The sequence below is a fragment of the Haliotis rufescens genome, unplaced genomic scaffold (assembly GCF_023055435.1).
Source record: "Haliotis rufescens isolate VD_foot unplaced genomic scaffold, xgHalRufe1.0.p SCAF_75, whole genome shotgun sequence".
NCBI classification, from domain to species: Eukaryota; Metazoa; Mollusca; class Gastropoda; order Lepetellida; family Haliotidae; genus Haliotis; species Haliotis rufescens.
Window position 1 is genome coordinate 930,458 of NW_025964367.1, and position 17,845 is coordinate 948,302.

General features: G+C 41.7%; 1 protein-coding gene across 1 annotated transcript in view; it reads left to right on the forward strand.

Moving 5' to 3' along the window:
* The first annotated feature begins 640 nt into the window (after positions 1 to 640).
* Positions 641 to 17,845, forward strand: part of LOC124150612 (solute carrier family 23 member 2-like) — a 31,634-nt gene continuing 14,429 nt past the window's right edge. The window contains exons 1-8 of the mRNA XM_048388660.1: positions 641 to 781; positions 6,789 to 6,946; positions 11,472 to 11,560; positions 12,273 to 12,328; positions 12,437 to 12,618; positions 13,773 to 13,893; positions 15,490 to 15,652; positions 17,138 to 17,391. Of these exons, the coding sequence (XP_048244617.1) occupies positions 665 to 781; positions 6,789 to 6,946; positions 11,472 to 11,560; positions 12,273 to 12,328; positions 12,437 to 12,618; positions 13,773 to 13,893; positions 15,490 to 15,652; positions 17,138 to 17,391 (1,140 nt within the window). The 5' untranslated portion in view covers positions 641 to 664. The remainder of the gene's footprint in view (positions 782 to 6,788; positions 6,947 to 11,471; positions 11,561 to 12,272; positions 12,329 to 12,436; positions 12,619 to 13,772; positions 13,894 to 15,489; positions 15,653 to 17,137; positions 17,392 to 17,845) is intronic.

Sequence of the window (17,845 nt, forward strand, 5' to 3'; positions counted from 1 at the left end):
ATAAGATATCATTTTGCCTAATATTTCAGCAAGCTGACGAATGAGAATCAACCCTTTTCTTTCTTAACCCTCTGGATGCCGATTTTTTTTCTGACGCACATTTTCCTAAGATCGGTAAAGTGAAGGTTGTGCGAGAATTGCGCTCACGCGGCACTGGATATACCTCTGGCTATAAAATTACGCAGAGGTGGAGAATATTAAATTTCCTGAGCTGTCATTGTAGCTTCTACTATCTTGGTCGAGGTTACAAGTCTATATACATTGTTTGGAATGCTCATTTTACATGGTCTGCCCAACGTGAACGCCGCTATAGTATCTTTTCACTCGCTCACTCACTCACTCACTCACTCACTCACTCACTCACCCAACCCACCCACCCACTCACTCACTCACTCACTCTCACCCACCTATCCAAACCCACTAACTCACTTAACCAAACCAAACCAAATCACTCACTCACTCACTCTCACCCACCTATCCAAACCCACTCACTAACCTAACCAAACCCACTCATTCACTCGAAACAAAAATCAAATTGAAAAGAACCCATTTGAGCTGCCACGCGTGTAGATGTCATTGTAGCTTCTACTACCTTGGTCGAGGTGTACAAGTCTATATACATCGTACGTAGTCTCACTGGAGTGACCTCGTTCAGCACACTATCATGATGGTCGAGGGACACCCAAGTCAGGATGGAGACAGCCGGACAAAAAAAGAGAGTGTGATATACGGGGTAGAGGACACTCCCTCTATTCCACTATGGTTCGTCTTTGGTCTCCAGGTAGGAATGGTACTTTACGACATAACACGTGTGCTTACAGATATATGCCATAGCTGTTTGTTAAGATACGCTATAACCAATTGGGACGTTGCTTTAAGGTATTCAATGCTCTTGTAAAGAACAGTTTTGATCTTGGTGTTTGTGTTTACTTGTTCACTGTGTAGCATTGAGTCGGTGATTCGTGTTGGAATGAATTGATCAGACTTGTTTGGAATGTTCATTTTACATGGTCTGCCCAACGTAAACGCCGCATTAGTATCTTTTCAACAAAAGCTGTGTCCACATACTGACCCTTAGGCAACTAAAGGTGGTTGAGTAAAACGACTGAATAAGAGTTGCATTTATGTTTTGGTTATGAGAAATAGCTAAAGGCTTTTGGTAGATGGTCACAGCTCAAAGAAGTGACAGGGCTAATTATATTATACGCATCCTCGCTCTCTCTTTATGAACCTCGCACTGCGGATGCCCACACCACCAACATCTATATAGACATGTCATACTCTGGTGACATTCTCACAGAGACCAGAGGCCACAAAAGCAGCTGACACCTCGGTCGTGATATTAATAATATGTACACATCTTTGAATGCTTATAATGCCTCCACATTTCTCGCATTCCGTATTCCTCTTTCTTATAATGGCTAGTTTTTTATCACTTCGTTCCCGACAGCATATAGAAATCAGCCTACGAACACGGTATTCACTTCAGAGATTGATGAGTCATGCTATTTGGCTAAACAGTGGTGTTAACAAGGCTTTTCACAAACTTCAGAAGTAGAAAGTGTACTTGAATCACCTTGCTTAAAGGGCAAGTTCACACGGAAATGAACCTATTTTTCTTGTACTTTTTCCACATTAAAAGTGTTAACATAGAAGTGTCATAGACAAAAATATAAAAATATCACAATTAATTAACATATTTTTCGCATTAAACGATTTATATTTTTCACATTTACCAAGTGTTCTATTTCCACAACAAAAACACCATGGCTTATGCCCCTTGCAATATGACGTCATTGGTGCCAATTGATAAACATTATGACGTCATCATGCTTATTTGGAGCCGCTTCACGTGGTGTAGGTCCAGGTGTGTGATTCTAGCGTCTCAGATGCCAGCCAGCATAGTGTTATGCTGAGTCACCACTGCGCCGGAGTGTGTCGTAGGCCATGTTGTTTTACCGCAAACTGGTACTTGATATCTTTTGCGTTGAGAATAGACAGGGACCCAGTTGAATTGGCACCAATTACGTCATAATCTAAGGGGGATAACTCAGGCCTGTTTAGCTCGAAAAACGAAGGCCTCATAACGGCATATCATTTTCACACTATTGTGAGCTTCCTACGTTCACTGTGAAAAAATTGAGTGTATATTTTCAAACACAGATACTAATTAATTCTAAAATTGCGTTTTGTTTAGAAAAAGAAAGAAAGTGATTTTTGCGTGTACACTTCCCCTTTAAGTATATGGGTTTCAAATAGAGGTTTGAAATGAGATACCGTATGAGTACTTACAGATACGGTATCAAGTTGGAGGTTTCAAACGAGATACCGTATGGTATGGTTTCGAGTTGGAGGTTTCAAATGAGATACCGTGTGGTATGGTATCGAGTTGGAGGTTTCAAATGAGTTGCCGTATGGGTACTTACAGATACAGTATCAAGTTGGAGGTTTCAAATGAGATACGGTATCGAGTTGACGGTTTCAAATGAGATACAGTATCGAGTTGGCGGTTTCAAATGAGTTGCTGCATGGGTACTTACAGATACAGTATCAAGTTGGAGGTTTCAAATGAGATACGGTATCGAGTTGACGGTTTCAAATGAGATACAGTATCGAGTTGGCGGTTTCAAATGAGTTGCCGTATGGGTACTTACAGATACAGTATCAAGTTGGAGGTTTCAAATGAGATACGGTATCGAGTTGACGGTTTCAAATGAGATACAGTATCGAGTTGGCGGTTTCAAATGAAATACGGTATCGAGACATCTAAGTACAAATATTACCTGATTCATTTCAAACTTATCATTACAGCACTATTGTTTGGTTATAGCGGAAGTGGTGAGTGGGACAACGGTTGAGTCAGATATTGAGAAAAGAAAAGAAAATGAAGAGATCCTTGCAAGGCTTCGTTAGTTCGCAAGTCCACATCACTATTACGACTTCGTGTGGTTCTACAGACACATCTGTCCTAACAGTGTAACGTGAAAGACATGATGTCACAGTGCGGAATACAGCAGCTTAACAAGTCAAGAGACATCACATTCTTTAACAACGTTTGTGGAGTAAGATCAGGCGGAATTGTGGACATATTTCCACTGTTTAACATAACAAAAACACGACCAACATTTTCATCCCTCTTCTCATCTTCTGCACCAGAAAATCAAAACTGGCAGAACGCATGTTGTCCGTTCAATATCTGGCGTTGTGTTACTTTTCTCCACAACCTCTCCTATTTACTACTGGTAAATGTTCAACATATGCCTTTACATCATAATGTCATTATGATATCCTTGTGTTGACAAATATTATGTCACTGAAACCTTGACATTGACAGCATGTGAACGCTAGGCTAAAGAAACCGCCACGGAAGGGGCTCGTGTAACATCAACAGACATTGGCGGACCAAAACATATTCTTTCACAGGTGTGTCATGAACATGGGTCGACAAACATATAGGTTCAGGTGTTAATGTTCCTAGCACAAAGTAACTTGGGTGAATATTTTTATATATTTCAAGTCAGACAGGTGGTGGTTTGGTGTTTAAGGATCGGCTTCCTTTTAAATGACACATTACTCACACAGCTGCAAGTGTTGCAGTTACAAACAACATAAACTACTTTGTATTCCATGTGTTTGTACATCGGATGATAAAAGTGATTGGGGATACAACTTCTACTTCCACCGGTTGTGATATTTCTACCATCACTTCTATAACTGCTTCTGTCACCGCCACTAATTACTACTTTTGTTTGTGTGTTTAACGCCGCACTCAGCAATAGTCCGGCTACATGACGGCGATTTGTAAATAATCGAACATGCACCAAACAACCTAGTGATTGTCATCATGAGCATCGATCCATGCAATTGGGATACGATGACATGCATCAACCAAGTCAGCGAGCCTGACCACCCTATCCCGTTAGTCTCCCCTTATAACAAGCATAGGCGCCTTTTACAGAGAGCATTAGTTGCTTAAGACCTTTTCAACCCCGGATCTTCACGGGAATTACTACTACTACTACTACTACTACTACTACTACTACTACTACTACTACTACAGGGGCGGTCGGGTAGCCTAGTGGTTAAAGCGTTAGCTCGTCACGCCGAAGACCCGGGTTCGATTCCCGACATGGGTACAATGTGTGAAGCCCATTTCTGGTGTCCCCCGCCGTGATATTGCTGGAATATTGCAAAAAGCGGCGTAAAACCTCACTCACTCACCCACTACTACTACTACTTCATACATTTGCCACTACTATTGCTTCTATTACTACGGCTGCTGCTGCTACTACTAATGCTACTATCACTAGTGATTTTAATACTGCTGCTACTGCTACTGCTACTACTACTGCCACAGCCACTGCTGTTACTACTGTTACTCTCATTACTACAGCTGCTGCTACAGCCACTACTATTACTACTACTACTACCATTGCTACTGCTTCTCTTGCTACTACTACTGCTGCTACTGTTGTTACTACTGCTACAGCCACCACTGCAACTGCTACTGTTGCTACTACTCCTGCCGCTACTGTAACAGTTGTTGTTGCTTCTACAGCCACTACAACTACTACTACTACTACTACTACTACTACATATTAGATTGAAGGTCATTTTGCAATTTACAATACTTCGGCTAATCAGAAGGTTTGGTTGCATAAAATATTCACATGAACATCCATAGCAATGTTGATTTAATATATGTGATTCAGTGTGATTGTGGTAACCAATAAACGGTTTCTCGTGATGTGTTCATGTATGTAAATATAAACTTTCAATGCAAGAAAAAAAGAATATCTGCCGAAGCAGATTAAAATTTGGCGTAAAGGTCATAATAGCTCAGAAAATTGTATGAATGGACCACTGAAAATAAGTGTTGACACCAGGTGTTCCTGAAAAAATGGTAAGCATGTCCTGCCCAAGCGGTAACACCCGCCATTCGCACAATTTCTATAAAAAATAGTATTACCCAGTATTTATTGCCTGACGCCGCACAGCAGTACTCCTGCCATGCGACGGCGGCCTGTAAACAAACAATCAAGTGAACGATGAACAAGTAAATCCTGCTACACGATAGTGCATTTACTGATATGTTAATTTTGAATACTTCCTGTCAGAATGATGAGATCTGATTGGTCCACTTGATCTTGATAAAATACTGTGTATCCCGCCGTGGAGGAGAAAAAATTTCTCAGCGAAAGAATAAATCTCTTATACCCCGCCACGAGCAAGTCAGGCTGCACGTGGATTTCTGAGAGGCAGAATAAACCCTTTATACCCAACTTCAAAGCAAAAATCCGCACGCTTTTTCCGAGTCAATGGAAGTCACGCGACATAGCGCAACCTAACCTCAGCTCAAAAGAACAGCTGTTTTCTATCAATTTTGAATTATTTTAAAAAGTCATGTTAAAACATGTCGGTAAGATAAATTCGGTGTAGCAAGATCAATTGGGGGAACAAGGGGTTTTATGTGCCCCTCGTTAGGTCTTATACATCTCGCCTCCGGCAATAAAACCCCACGTGATCCTGCTGCAACTTGTGTGTATGCTTTTGTGCGGCAGTGAGCATCTCCGAGGGCCACGGTGATCAAATGAATAGGTTCATTCGTCCTCTCTTTGTACAAGTTGTGGAGCACCAGCATTCATACGTATCCCTCTATGAGGACTCACAATATTGACACATTACATACACTGTCCCAGTTTGATACCGCTTGTGTTTACAGTCCTTGGACTGTAGACGTGTATGTATGCATAAGGCAACACACGATAGGGCCTGTCAAATAACCGTAAGGAATTCCTGTGGCGTAAAGTGATTAATATTAATTAATTTCTTATCTTTGAGATTCAGTCCATATCGTGGACAATGACTCGTGTCTAGATATACGTCATCACTCATCATGTTAGTATGCAAACCAACTTGAAAGATTTCTGCCGAAAACGTCCAAATATAGTCGAATAAAGCAGATAAAGTGACAAAACCCTTTCCATATCCAACAGATATCACTGCATAAAGCATAGTCTATTTACGATTCCGACAAAATCATGAGCATGTATTCATGAATAACTATCAAATAGTAATGATACCAGGTGTTCACAAAAAGGTGAGCGTATCCTGCCCCACCGGTGGCACCCGTCATAAACACATGCAAAGGCAAGTCAATGGTTCACCCGCAAAATATGGGAACATATGGTACAAGTCAAACTAGGGAATTGCATCTGACATCATTTTTGTCACTGATGCGTCAAACTTGGAAATGTCCTCCACATGTCTACCATAAAACCTTTTGAAAGCTTTACTGAGGCCTTGAATGTTGTAACCTTGATCAAACAACTTCTGAGCAAGAGTCGTATGACGCTTTTTGAAATCTTGGTGGAAAGAGCATGCTCGATTGTTTGTCAAAGGCTGCAAAATGTAAACACCAATGGCTGGAGCTGCTGTATTATTGCTCGACATGAAGGGAACGTTGACTGTTGGAAAAAGTGCTGATAGGACTTCAGAAACTCGCAAACTCCTGATCAGAAAGATGTTAATACTGTCATATATATATTTATACATTATATTGTATAATATTTCCCGGATATATTGACAGAGCCGTTCTTTACTGTGGAATGAGTGGGTGACTTGGTTCAAAGCCACTTTAAAAGCACTACAGTTATACGAGTGAGAAAGTTAATGGGATAGGAAAGTCTGAAGTGACGTGCCAGCAAATGTTTATGGTTTATGGTATAAGATTTTGATATTTTGGACCCCTCCCTTTAAAAAAGCAGGAGATCTGGTTCTTATTTCAGCAAACCGTGATGTGTATAACTGGGACGCTGTCCATCCCATTCCTGATCACCCGCCAGATCTGTGCGTCCCAGCTGACTGACGTCACAGCCAAACTGCTCAGCGTATCCTTCTTCATGTGTGGAGTGTCCACCCTTCTGCAAGACACCATCGGCATCAGGTGACTGAGTCATACCTTCAATACTTACAATGAATTACCCCCATCTTTTCCACCACGTTACGGAGAGCGGAAGGTTCGGGGTTCGATCCCCGGCCGCGTCATACCAAAAGACGTTAAAAGATGGTACTTGTTGTTACCCTGTCTAGCGCTCGGCATAAAGGGGCTAAAACAAGGACTGGTCGGCTCGGAGTCAGTATACTGTGTCTGAGTGAGGTATTCATGTTAAACTGCGGCATGGTATCTCAGTGTGCTAGCACAATAAATCGGCATCAGTCCGGACTAGTACAAGCAGCCACACACACACGTGCATGCACGTCGCTATATAAGTGCAATAATCTTGGACGCGACGTTAAACCCAATTTCACCTCACCTCACCTCCACCACGTGAGAATAGGTACACAGAAACCTGTGCTGTCGTAAGATGCGTACAGTGGATTGGGTGGTCAGGCTCGGTGATGATCTGCTTGTCGCTGTAACCCCACGGCGTGTATCGTTGCTTATTATATCCGTCACTGGATTGTCTGGTCCAGACAAGATTATCTACAGACCGCAATCACATAGAAGGAACAGTGCTGATTGCAGTGTTACTCAACAAATAACCCAAAAGTTAAGCCTCGAATAAGCCAACAATAAGTGTCAGAGATTGGTGCCACATACAGTAAACTACGGTTATAACGCACTCAAAGGGACAACTGATTTTAGTTCGATATAACCGTAGTTCATTATAAGCATATTCAGTCAAGTCGCATTAATCCGACATGATTGGTTGCATATGGTTATGTCGGATTAACGAGTATGTCGGATAAACGAAATTAAGTAGCAGCAACGTTCGTGTTCGAAAAGCGGACAACTACAGATAGATAACGATACAAACACGTAATGAAAAATGAAATTTTCATATTGTTATGTTAAATAACATCATGCAACCTCTATAGCTTAACACAAAACAAATGTTACTGACTGTATGACTTATTCAAAATAATTTAAAAAGCATAGTCTGGAATGGAAGTCGCCAGTTTGAAACTGGTACCTCAAAGCTAAAGAAAGCTGCTTTTTTAGTGAGTTCGTTGACTTCCTGTTTGTCATTTCATTGGTCGGTGATAGTTCGCGAAAGGTTGTTCTAACGTGACCTGTAATGGGATGTCCTCGAAGATAGCGATAACTTGTATCTTATTTTAATAGCTTGAGTGCGTGAGTGAGTTGGGTTTAACGCCGCTTTTAACAGTATTCCAGTTATATCACGGCGTGTCAGCTTAATGTGGGAGGAAAGCCCGAAGTGATGCGAGTCTCAGACGTTCACCACTTCGGTGAAATCCACGAGCATGGGTATGGTGGGGACAAACCTAGAAACATAATCGGGGCGAACCGGGATTCGAACCCACAAGCATAGGTTTCTGGCGTACCCAAGGGACGCAACTCTGCACAGCGAATCGCGGCGCCTGAGACGACTGGGCCACCCGTGCCCCCTTAATGAGCTTGAGGTAATCTAAGCATGTGATTGAATGTTAAGCAAGTATACTAGTATATCTGCAGCCGTTGTAACATAACGCTACCAGCTGTAGCGAGGCGTGTTTGTTATAAACGTAGTTTACTGTAGTTCACTTATTTTGGAAAATAGATTTTGTCTTTGTCGAGACGAGCGTACGACTTAACCACAAGTCTACCCTACTGTTAATAAACAGTTGAACATGGCTAGTCATATCTGTCTAACAGGTCTTGCAGTGACCCTATAAATATTCATCTCGTGTTGACCATTTGTCTCGCGTGACTTGGCCTTATCTCAGTATATGTTTTGGAGGCATGTATACACTGACACCTGATATACAAACTACAAGAGAGTTTGAAGGTGATAGCGATACAACAGAACAGCTGTTTATCCCTACGTGTGCTGTGATATACAGCAGAAAACATTCCAGGTATTCATCACAGGTCATAAGTATGGCACAGGCAGCCCCGATTAACTTGAGGAAAAACTACTTCAAAGCTACCTCTGATTTCAGAGCTCTGTTTCATAATGTGTCCATGTGATACCGTGTGCCCATGTGTCTTGTTTCAGGATATATGGGTTGATGCTATCAAGTGTAATACCTCTTAAAATGCGCTTTGAAAATCATACACCAGCTCCAATGATTGTGTTGATGAGGACGTAGATTTCAGTCTGCTGAAGTCGAGTGTATTGTAAGCAGTGGGATGTGAACCGTATGTGTTTCATACATTAAGTCTATATGACACGTGGTCTATTGCGTCAGTGCGCGTCGCCTTGGGGGAAGTGTTTATGCAACGTGAATAGAGCTTCTACAGCGCACATGAAGTGCTCTGAAAGGGCTGCATGAGACGAACACTGCTTTGGTTTACATACGCTTTGAACCGTATCAGGTTGCGATGGAATGTTCCGTGATGAAGTGGATAAATCGTCTGCCCGGAGTGCGGAATGTCGTGGGTTCGATTCCCGGCCGCGTCATGCAAAAAGACATTAAGAGATGGTATTTGTTGTTACCCTGCCTGGCTCACGGCATTAAGGGGCTCGGTGGCAGCTTCCTGTGTCTGAGTGGGGTATTCTTGTGAAACAGCGGGATGGTATCTCAGTGGGCTTGCACTATAAAATCGGCATTAGTTCGGACTAGTACAAGCAGCCACACACACACACACACACACACACACACACACACACACACACACACACACGAACACATGTGGAGCTGACAAACCTAGAAACACAGTCAGGGTGAAGCTGGGATATGAACCAACTTTCAAAGGTTTTAGGCTGGCCTAATAAACGCTGCTCGGCAAAAGGAATTGCGGCGTCTTATACAAAACTGAGCCACCAATAATGACAGATTGATAGAAATTCCATTTCATTATTACATTACATTGCCCATTACATTGCTCACATATACCCCCATGGAATTACATGTTGGTTCAGCCTTTATTCACCCCTGGTTGGTTCTATATGCTTACGACCGCCTCCGTTGTCTAGAGGTAGAGCCTCCGCCCGGAGAGCGGTAGGCCCGGCCGCGTCATACCAAAAGACGTTAAAAAATGGTACTTTTTGTTACCCTGCCTGGCGCTCGGCATTAAGGGGCTAAAGCAAGGACTGGTCGGCTCGGAGTCAGTATACTGTGTCTTAGTGGGGTATTCATGTTAAACTGCGGCATGGTATCTCAGTGTGCTAGCACAATAAATCGGCATCAGTCCGGACTAGTACAAGCAGTCACACACACGTGCATGCACGTTGCTATATAAGTACAATAATCTTGGACGCGACGTTAAACCCCGGGGCCCTTTTCATCTCATCTCTATATGCTTACGTCATCTGCTGTTTGATTGTGTTTATTTACGTCAACCCCTGGTTGCTCGTCTTTGTTTACGTCATCGGCTGGGTGATTGCCTTTGCTTACGTCATCGGCTGGGTGCTTGTCTTTGCTTTCGTCTTCCGCTGGTTGATTGCCTTTGCTTACGTCATCAACTGGCTGCTTGTCGATGCTTACGTCTTCCGCTGGTTGATTGCTTTGATTAGGTGATCCCCGCTGGTTGATTCATTTTTGTCTTTGCTTAAGTCATCCGCTGTTGCTTGTCTTTGCTTACGTTTTTGTTTGTTTGTTATTTAACGCCGCCCTCAGCAATGTTCCAGCTACATGACGACAGTCTGTAAATAATCGAGCATGGACTAGACAATCCAGTGATTGACATCACGAGCATCTATCCATGCAATTGACCACCCGATTCCCCATAGTCGCCTCTTACGACAAGCAAAGTCGCCTCTAGCGGCAAGCATGGTTTGCTGAAGACCTATTCTCTTCACGGTTCCTTTGCTTACGTAATCTGTCGGTTGCCTGTCTTTGCTTACGTCATCCGCTGGTTGATTGTCTTTCATACGTCATGCACTGGCTGCTTATCTGTGCATTGTCATCCGCTGTTGCTTGTGTCTGCTTTCGTCTTCCGCTGTTGCTTGTCTTTGCTTACATCATCCGCTTGTTGATTGTCTTTCTAGCGTCATCCGCTGGCTACGTGTCTTTGCTTACGTCATCCGCTGGTTGATTGTCTTTCATACGTCATGCACTGGCTGCTTATCTGTGCATTGTCATCCGCTGTTGCTTGTGTCTGCTTTCGTCTTCCGCTGTTGCTTGTCTTTGCTTACATCATCCGCTTGTTGATTGTCTTTCTAGCGTCATCCGCTGGCTACGTGTCTTTGCTTACGTCATCCGCTTGTTGATTGTCTTTGCTTACGACATCCACTATTAGATTGTCTTTGTTTAAGTCGTCACGACATGGCTGACTTTTTGCCGATGTGACGGTAAATTCACTATCAATTCACTGTAGACTCACTATCTCACTTGTTTAAGTCATCCGATAGTTGATTAAGTTAGTTTGTCTTTATTTAGGCCATCCGCTGATTGGTTCTATTTTTTCACGTACCCGGATGCACTGTCTCCTGCAAACCAATCTGCATTGTGTATTGTTTACAACTGATAGTAAAAATGTAACAGCCAATAATTCTAATTGTGGCCAACATTGTACCTTATAGGCTGCCAATCATCCAGGGAGGGTCACACACATTTATTCCACCCATCGTCGCCATGATGTCGTTGAAGAAATGGGAATGTCCACCAGATGGTGCGTAATATGACTGAGTGGGTGTGGTTTTATACCGCTTTTAGCAATATTCCAGCAATATCACGGCGGGGAGACACCAGAAACTTGGCTTCACACATTATACCCATGAGGGGCAACGAACCCGGATCTCTTGCCTGACGAGCGAACGCCTAAAACAACTGGGCTACCGCACCGTACCAGTGCGTCATACGAAATGAATATTGCTCCATACATAATGTGATTGGAATTACAGCAAATCCACATTTTGGGTATCAGAGTCTACTTTAGGTCTAAGGCAAATACATTTTTACATAATGAGTGGGAGAAACTGGGAATTTTAAAAAGTATAATTTTGTTGCACATTTAAAAAAAAAGAAGGTTTAACATGTATATTCTGCATGTACGGGTGTATTGTACTCATGCAAAACGTTCGATATTATATGATTTGTTTAGAACAAATGTCACTGCAATTGTTGCTTGTCAGAATTCAATGACAAATATATTTTAATTGAATAATTGCTGCGGGTGACCTGCACTACAAATGCATCTGATTATGTAAACTTAATAAGTCAGATGCATAAATATAAACGACATCATGCATATACAATGTAATCTTTGCATATCATGCGCAGATGCTGTCTCGGTTAGACACTGCTATAGTATTTCCAAATAGCATCACCCTTATCATAGATTGTTAATTAACAACATACATGCGTTCAATTCCTATTTGCAGATATTGCTGCTGGAAACGAAACGATAGAAGCAGCATGGTTGCCACGGATACGAGAGGTGGGTCATGGGAACTGCATTAAAATGAACCAACCATCAGCTGCATTTCAGGTAAACTTCTGAAATATTTAAGTATCGTTATGGTTCAGCTTGTTAACTAATTTTCAGATACAAGGAAACCTGATCCTGGCCTCTCTGACCCAAGTCGTCCTAGGATGTACAGGGTTAATTGGCTTCCTCCTCAGGTTCATTGGGCCCCTCACGATCGCCCCAACCATCTCACTCATTGGTCTCTCGTTGACGGTGGTTGTCAACGACTTCAGCAAGTCCCATTGGGGTGTGGCGTTTCTGTGAGTGCATTGTCCCTGTTTTTCATTAACACAAACAGGTTTGGAGCACACGAACACGGCTTATTGCCCAAGCATGTAGCTGCTTTACACTTAGTTGAAAATTGAAACAATGCTTGATGAAGTAATGAATTACAATAAAGAATGTAATGATTCTCAGTCGAGATGACATTTCAGATCTTACATTTATATTTGGTTCAGTGACACAAACATCTCTAGTGCATGATATGTAGAACGTGTAAATAATATCGGTTATCACCAACGTTTGAATAAACGGCGTGTTACCATGTTCTGTATTGACATTACTTATCAACAAGATAATAACTTTGATCCATGGTTTCAAAGATATTTTGTATCACATCTACCTATTGGTGCAAGTACAGGTACTGTCATTAAGCGGGCATGTGTAGCCCAGTAGGTAAAACAAATTGTAACTTGAGTGTGGTACCTTCAGAATCAGGAATGAGAAGACGACACATATCAGTTTAATTATTTATGTAATGTTAAAGAATAAAACAAACATATTCTGAAAACAAAATTAATTATTTGTCTTCACACCAATGACCTCCTGAAACAATTGTTATTGTTTTCAAGGAACAAGCGATGATAAGTTGACACAATCATAGTGATATACATGCTACTGTTGATATTAATATATCTTTTCAGTGGTAAATTTATTGATATCTTTTTCATAATTAATCTTTTCAAAATAATAGTTACATTGTTGTAATATTATTTCATATGAACGAGATCAGTAGAGACATCCAAATAGTGTTAAGATTGAAACCCACAATTATAAGGGCTGTCCAAAAGTGCTAATACCTCGCCACACGGAAACTGTAAACGTTTCCCGCATATCGATATCCTGTTGGTCTATCCCCGCCTTCTCGGCAGACATACCCGCCATGGGTCAACGTGTTTAGTGTAAATTATAGTTAGGAACGTTTTGATAAAAAAATCTCAAAATTATTTATACAACTCGTATGTACTCATATTATGTTACATACGTTTCTTTACAGCTCTTTAACTATAATTCATCACCATGTAACTTTCGCATCCCCCCCAAATAAAATAAAATAAATTATATATATAAAAAATATTTAAATAATTTATTTATATAGTGTAGATATATATATATATCATGTTCAATGTTCCAGCTCCATGTGTCTGATACTGATGTTCTCGCTGTTCCTGGGTCGCTTCAAGCCGCCCGTACCTTCCTTCAGCAGGGCTAAAGGCTGCCATGTCTCACGATATCCTCTCTTTCAACCAGCCCCGGTACAACCCTACTCTTTGTACTTTTGTCATACTTTGTTATTATGTTTTGTGTGGTTTGTTATGTCTCCCCCAGAATGGAGGGAGACATATTGTTTTTGGCACGGTTCCCGTCGGCGTCGGCGTCGGCGTCGGCGTTGGCGTCGGCGTTCCCACCGCTTCCGGACCATAACTCAGAAACCGTTTAATATTTTTTCGCGAGACTTTGTATACACATTAACCCAGCACTGAAGTATTGCCTTTTGCTATTTAGAGATTTTTGACATTTTTATTTTTTCTCGTTTGCATGGAGATAACTTGAACATAGACTCTGAATGGGGGTAAGCTTGGTTTCCGGACCATAACTCGGAAACCGTTTAATATTTTTTCGCGAAACTTTGTATACACATTAACCCAGCACTGAAGTGGTGCCTTTTGCTATTTAGAGATTTTTGACATTTTTATTTTTTCTCGTTTCCATGGAGATAACTTGAACATAGACTCTGAATGGGGGTAAGCTTGGTTTCCGGACCATAACTCAGAAACCGTTTAATATTTTCGCGAAACTTTGTATACACATTAACCCAGCACTGAAGTGGTGCCTTTTGCTATTTAGAGATTTTTGACATTTTTATTTTTTCTCGTTTCCATGGAGATAAGTTGAACATAGGCTCTGAATGGGGGTAATCTTTGTTTCCTGACCATAACTCGGAAACCGTTTAATATTTTTTCGCGAAACTTTGTGTACACATTAACCCAGCACTGAAGTGGTGCCTTTTGCTATTACAGTTTCCATGACACCACATATGTCATTGTGTAGAAGACCTGCAGAGTCAGATACACGGGCAATTACATCACAGAGACTTTCCTTTGTGCCATTTTACATTGCTTCATCATTTCTGATATGTTGGGGATATTAATATATTTGTGTCCAAACTCTATTAGTACTTTAAGTGGATTTTCTACAAATACTTCAGTAACAAGAAAACTGTGCTACTTAGATGACTACACTGTCAGGTGGGTAAATGATTGAGGGATTAGTGGTGTTGATTGGACGCTGAAGTGGTGCCCATTAGTTGTTTGAAATTTCTAGGAGTTCTATTTTTGTCTCTGTTACTTAGTAATGGAGGGTGGGAATGAAGAGATGGGGTTTAACGTGAAGTAAACGAATGAATGGGGGTTAGGGGAGTGGGGGGAGACATATGTTTTTACGAGTAAAAACACTTTCTAGTTGTTTTTGTTTCACGCTGCACTCAGCTATATGACGGCGGTCTGTAAATAATCGAGTCTGGACCAGACAATCCAGTGATTGACATCATGAACATCGATCTACGCAAATTTCGATACGATGACATGCGTCAACCAAGTCAGCGAGCCCGACCACCCGATCCCCTTAGACGCCGTCTAATGACATATCAATATGCAACCGTATTAACATGACTTCATGGTAATCACAGGTACATTTCTAACAAATATTTTTAAATCCATTGGCCCGATTGTGATTTTCCACACAACTATAGCGAGAATCTGACCAATTAAAGAGGTCTTCAGGTGAAGCAGTGAGTATATTGTGAAGTGCGCCACATGTGTGTATTCAGATGTTCATTTGTTTCCTTGTAGGTTTTGCTTGCTATCGGTATATCATGGCTGTTCTGCCATGTGCTCACCATCACTGACGTCTTCCCCAACAACGCCACGTTGCCTGGGTACCTTGCCCGCACCGACGCCGCCTCGAGACTCCAGGCCGTCGACAATGCACCATGGTTCTACTTCCCGTATCCATGTAAGTGTACCTCTAAAGCAAGCCCTAGGTGTCCAGTGGCATTGTGTGGGCTGAGCGTTTTGGAAAATGTTGCACCATCTTCAGAAATTTCTTATATTTCGTAGTTCCGCTGTTTTGTCTTTACGCCCAGTGGAGACTGGTTATTCTCTTGCGTTGATGTTTTATATTAAATTGTGCAAAACAATTTTTTCTGATATTTACATTTCTTTGAGAGGCATTTAGGAGTTGAACTACTAAGTAAGGCTAAGATATATGGATGAACAACATCTTTATTACAATTAGGAGCGACTATCAACCGTGACGAAGGCTCTGACATACACCCTGCGTACCTTCAGCTCATCAAAGACCCCAATTTGTCATTATCCTTTTGTTTTTATTACTGGCTTAATCCTTTTGGTTGATTGGTTGGTTTGTTGTTTAACGCCGCACTCGGCAATATACCGGCTATATGGCGGCGGTCTGTAAATAATCGAGCCTGGACCAGACAATCCATATCACAATTAATATCATGAGCATCGATCCACGCAATTGGGACCGATGACATGTATAAACCAAGTCAGCGAGCCTGACCACCCGATCCAGTTAGTCGCCTTTTTCGAAAAGCATATTCGCCTTTTTACAGCAAGCATGGGTTGCTGAAGACCTATTCTACCCTATTCACGCGTCTTACCCTTTTGTTTATACTATTGACTTCGCTGGTCAACTACATTTATGTTTACACAACAGGCGTCTCCACTATGTAACTATATCTGATATCTACTCTACTGCATAAACACTGCCTCCTACCTGTACCTATACTTGTCAAGCATGTTTGCTTGAAAACGATGTAAGAACCTACATCGAAACGTCGTTCCTATTTGTAATAAAGAAGTTGTTCGTCCATATATCTTATCCTTACTGATATTTAGAGTTCAACTGTATAAAGATATGTGTATACAAAGTGAAATGAAATCTCCTTTTTGGCTTTAAACAGGGAAGTGGTAAGAATTCGTCCCTCGAAAATATACCTGTGAAGATCCGGTGTAGAATAGGTCTTCAGCATCCCATTCTTGCCGTAAAAGGCAACTATGCTTGTCGTAAGAGGCATCTAACGGCATCGGGTGGTCAGACTCGCTGACTTGGTTGAAGCATGTCATCGATCCCAATTGCGTGGATCGATGTGTATGATAACAATCACTGGATTGTCTGGTCCAGACTCGATAATTTACAGACCGCCGTCATGTAGCTGGAATATTGCTGAGTGCGGCGTAAAATCAACAAGCAAACCCTCGAAAATACGTGAATGACTCATGGTAAGGAGAACATAAAAGGAAAAGTAGATTTTTCGTGCCTTGTAGCTACTCGGGTAAACACCAGTTGGCCATACTGCTCATTGTTATGTAGGACAACTTAAACACATCAGAATAATTTAGTAAACACTGCCAGTTAGAAAATGCAGGTGCATACAAGACGCATTTTTCCAAATCTGTTTGTCATCGATTTCAGTCCAGTTTGGAATGCCGACCTTCAGTGCTGCAGGGTACGTTGGGCTACTTGCGGCAACCATCAGCTCAGTGATTGAATCTATTGGGGACTATTTTGCTGCCGCTAGAGTGTCAGATGCTCCACCTCCCCCACCCCACGCTATAAACAGGGGGATAGCAATGGAAGGATTTGGGAGTATCATTTCTGGAATGGTGGGGTCGGGCCATGCAACAACGTCCTACAGCGGCAACGTTGGTGCCATTGCCATAACAAAGGTGTCTTCATTTCGTTTGGGTTTAGGGTGTTTCCTGCATATGTACCTGGTGTATTATTAGTTATGGTGTCTTTGGTTGCCGTATGCGATGTCATATTTGGTTAGCAGAAAAATATTGGATGATGCGTGAGCGGAGCCCAATATTTTTTTCTGCTAACATAATATGACACCGTATACGGCAACTAAAGACACCATAACGAATTTATTATGTCGAAAAGTTTACACTCTGGTATCCATATAAACTTGACACGTATAACCGTTCGTCAAAGGGAGACTACTCTTCTAACCTTAGAGGCCAAACCTTGTTGACAATATAATCTATATCAATAATGTCACGAACGTGATCTAAAACATAGATTAATGTCCTTCACAATTTATGATGGCAAAACACAAAACCGTGTCAAATAACGAATTTCGGTACCAGAATGTACATGTGAAATATGTGAGGTGGGTAT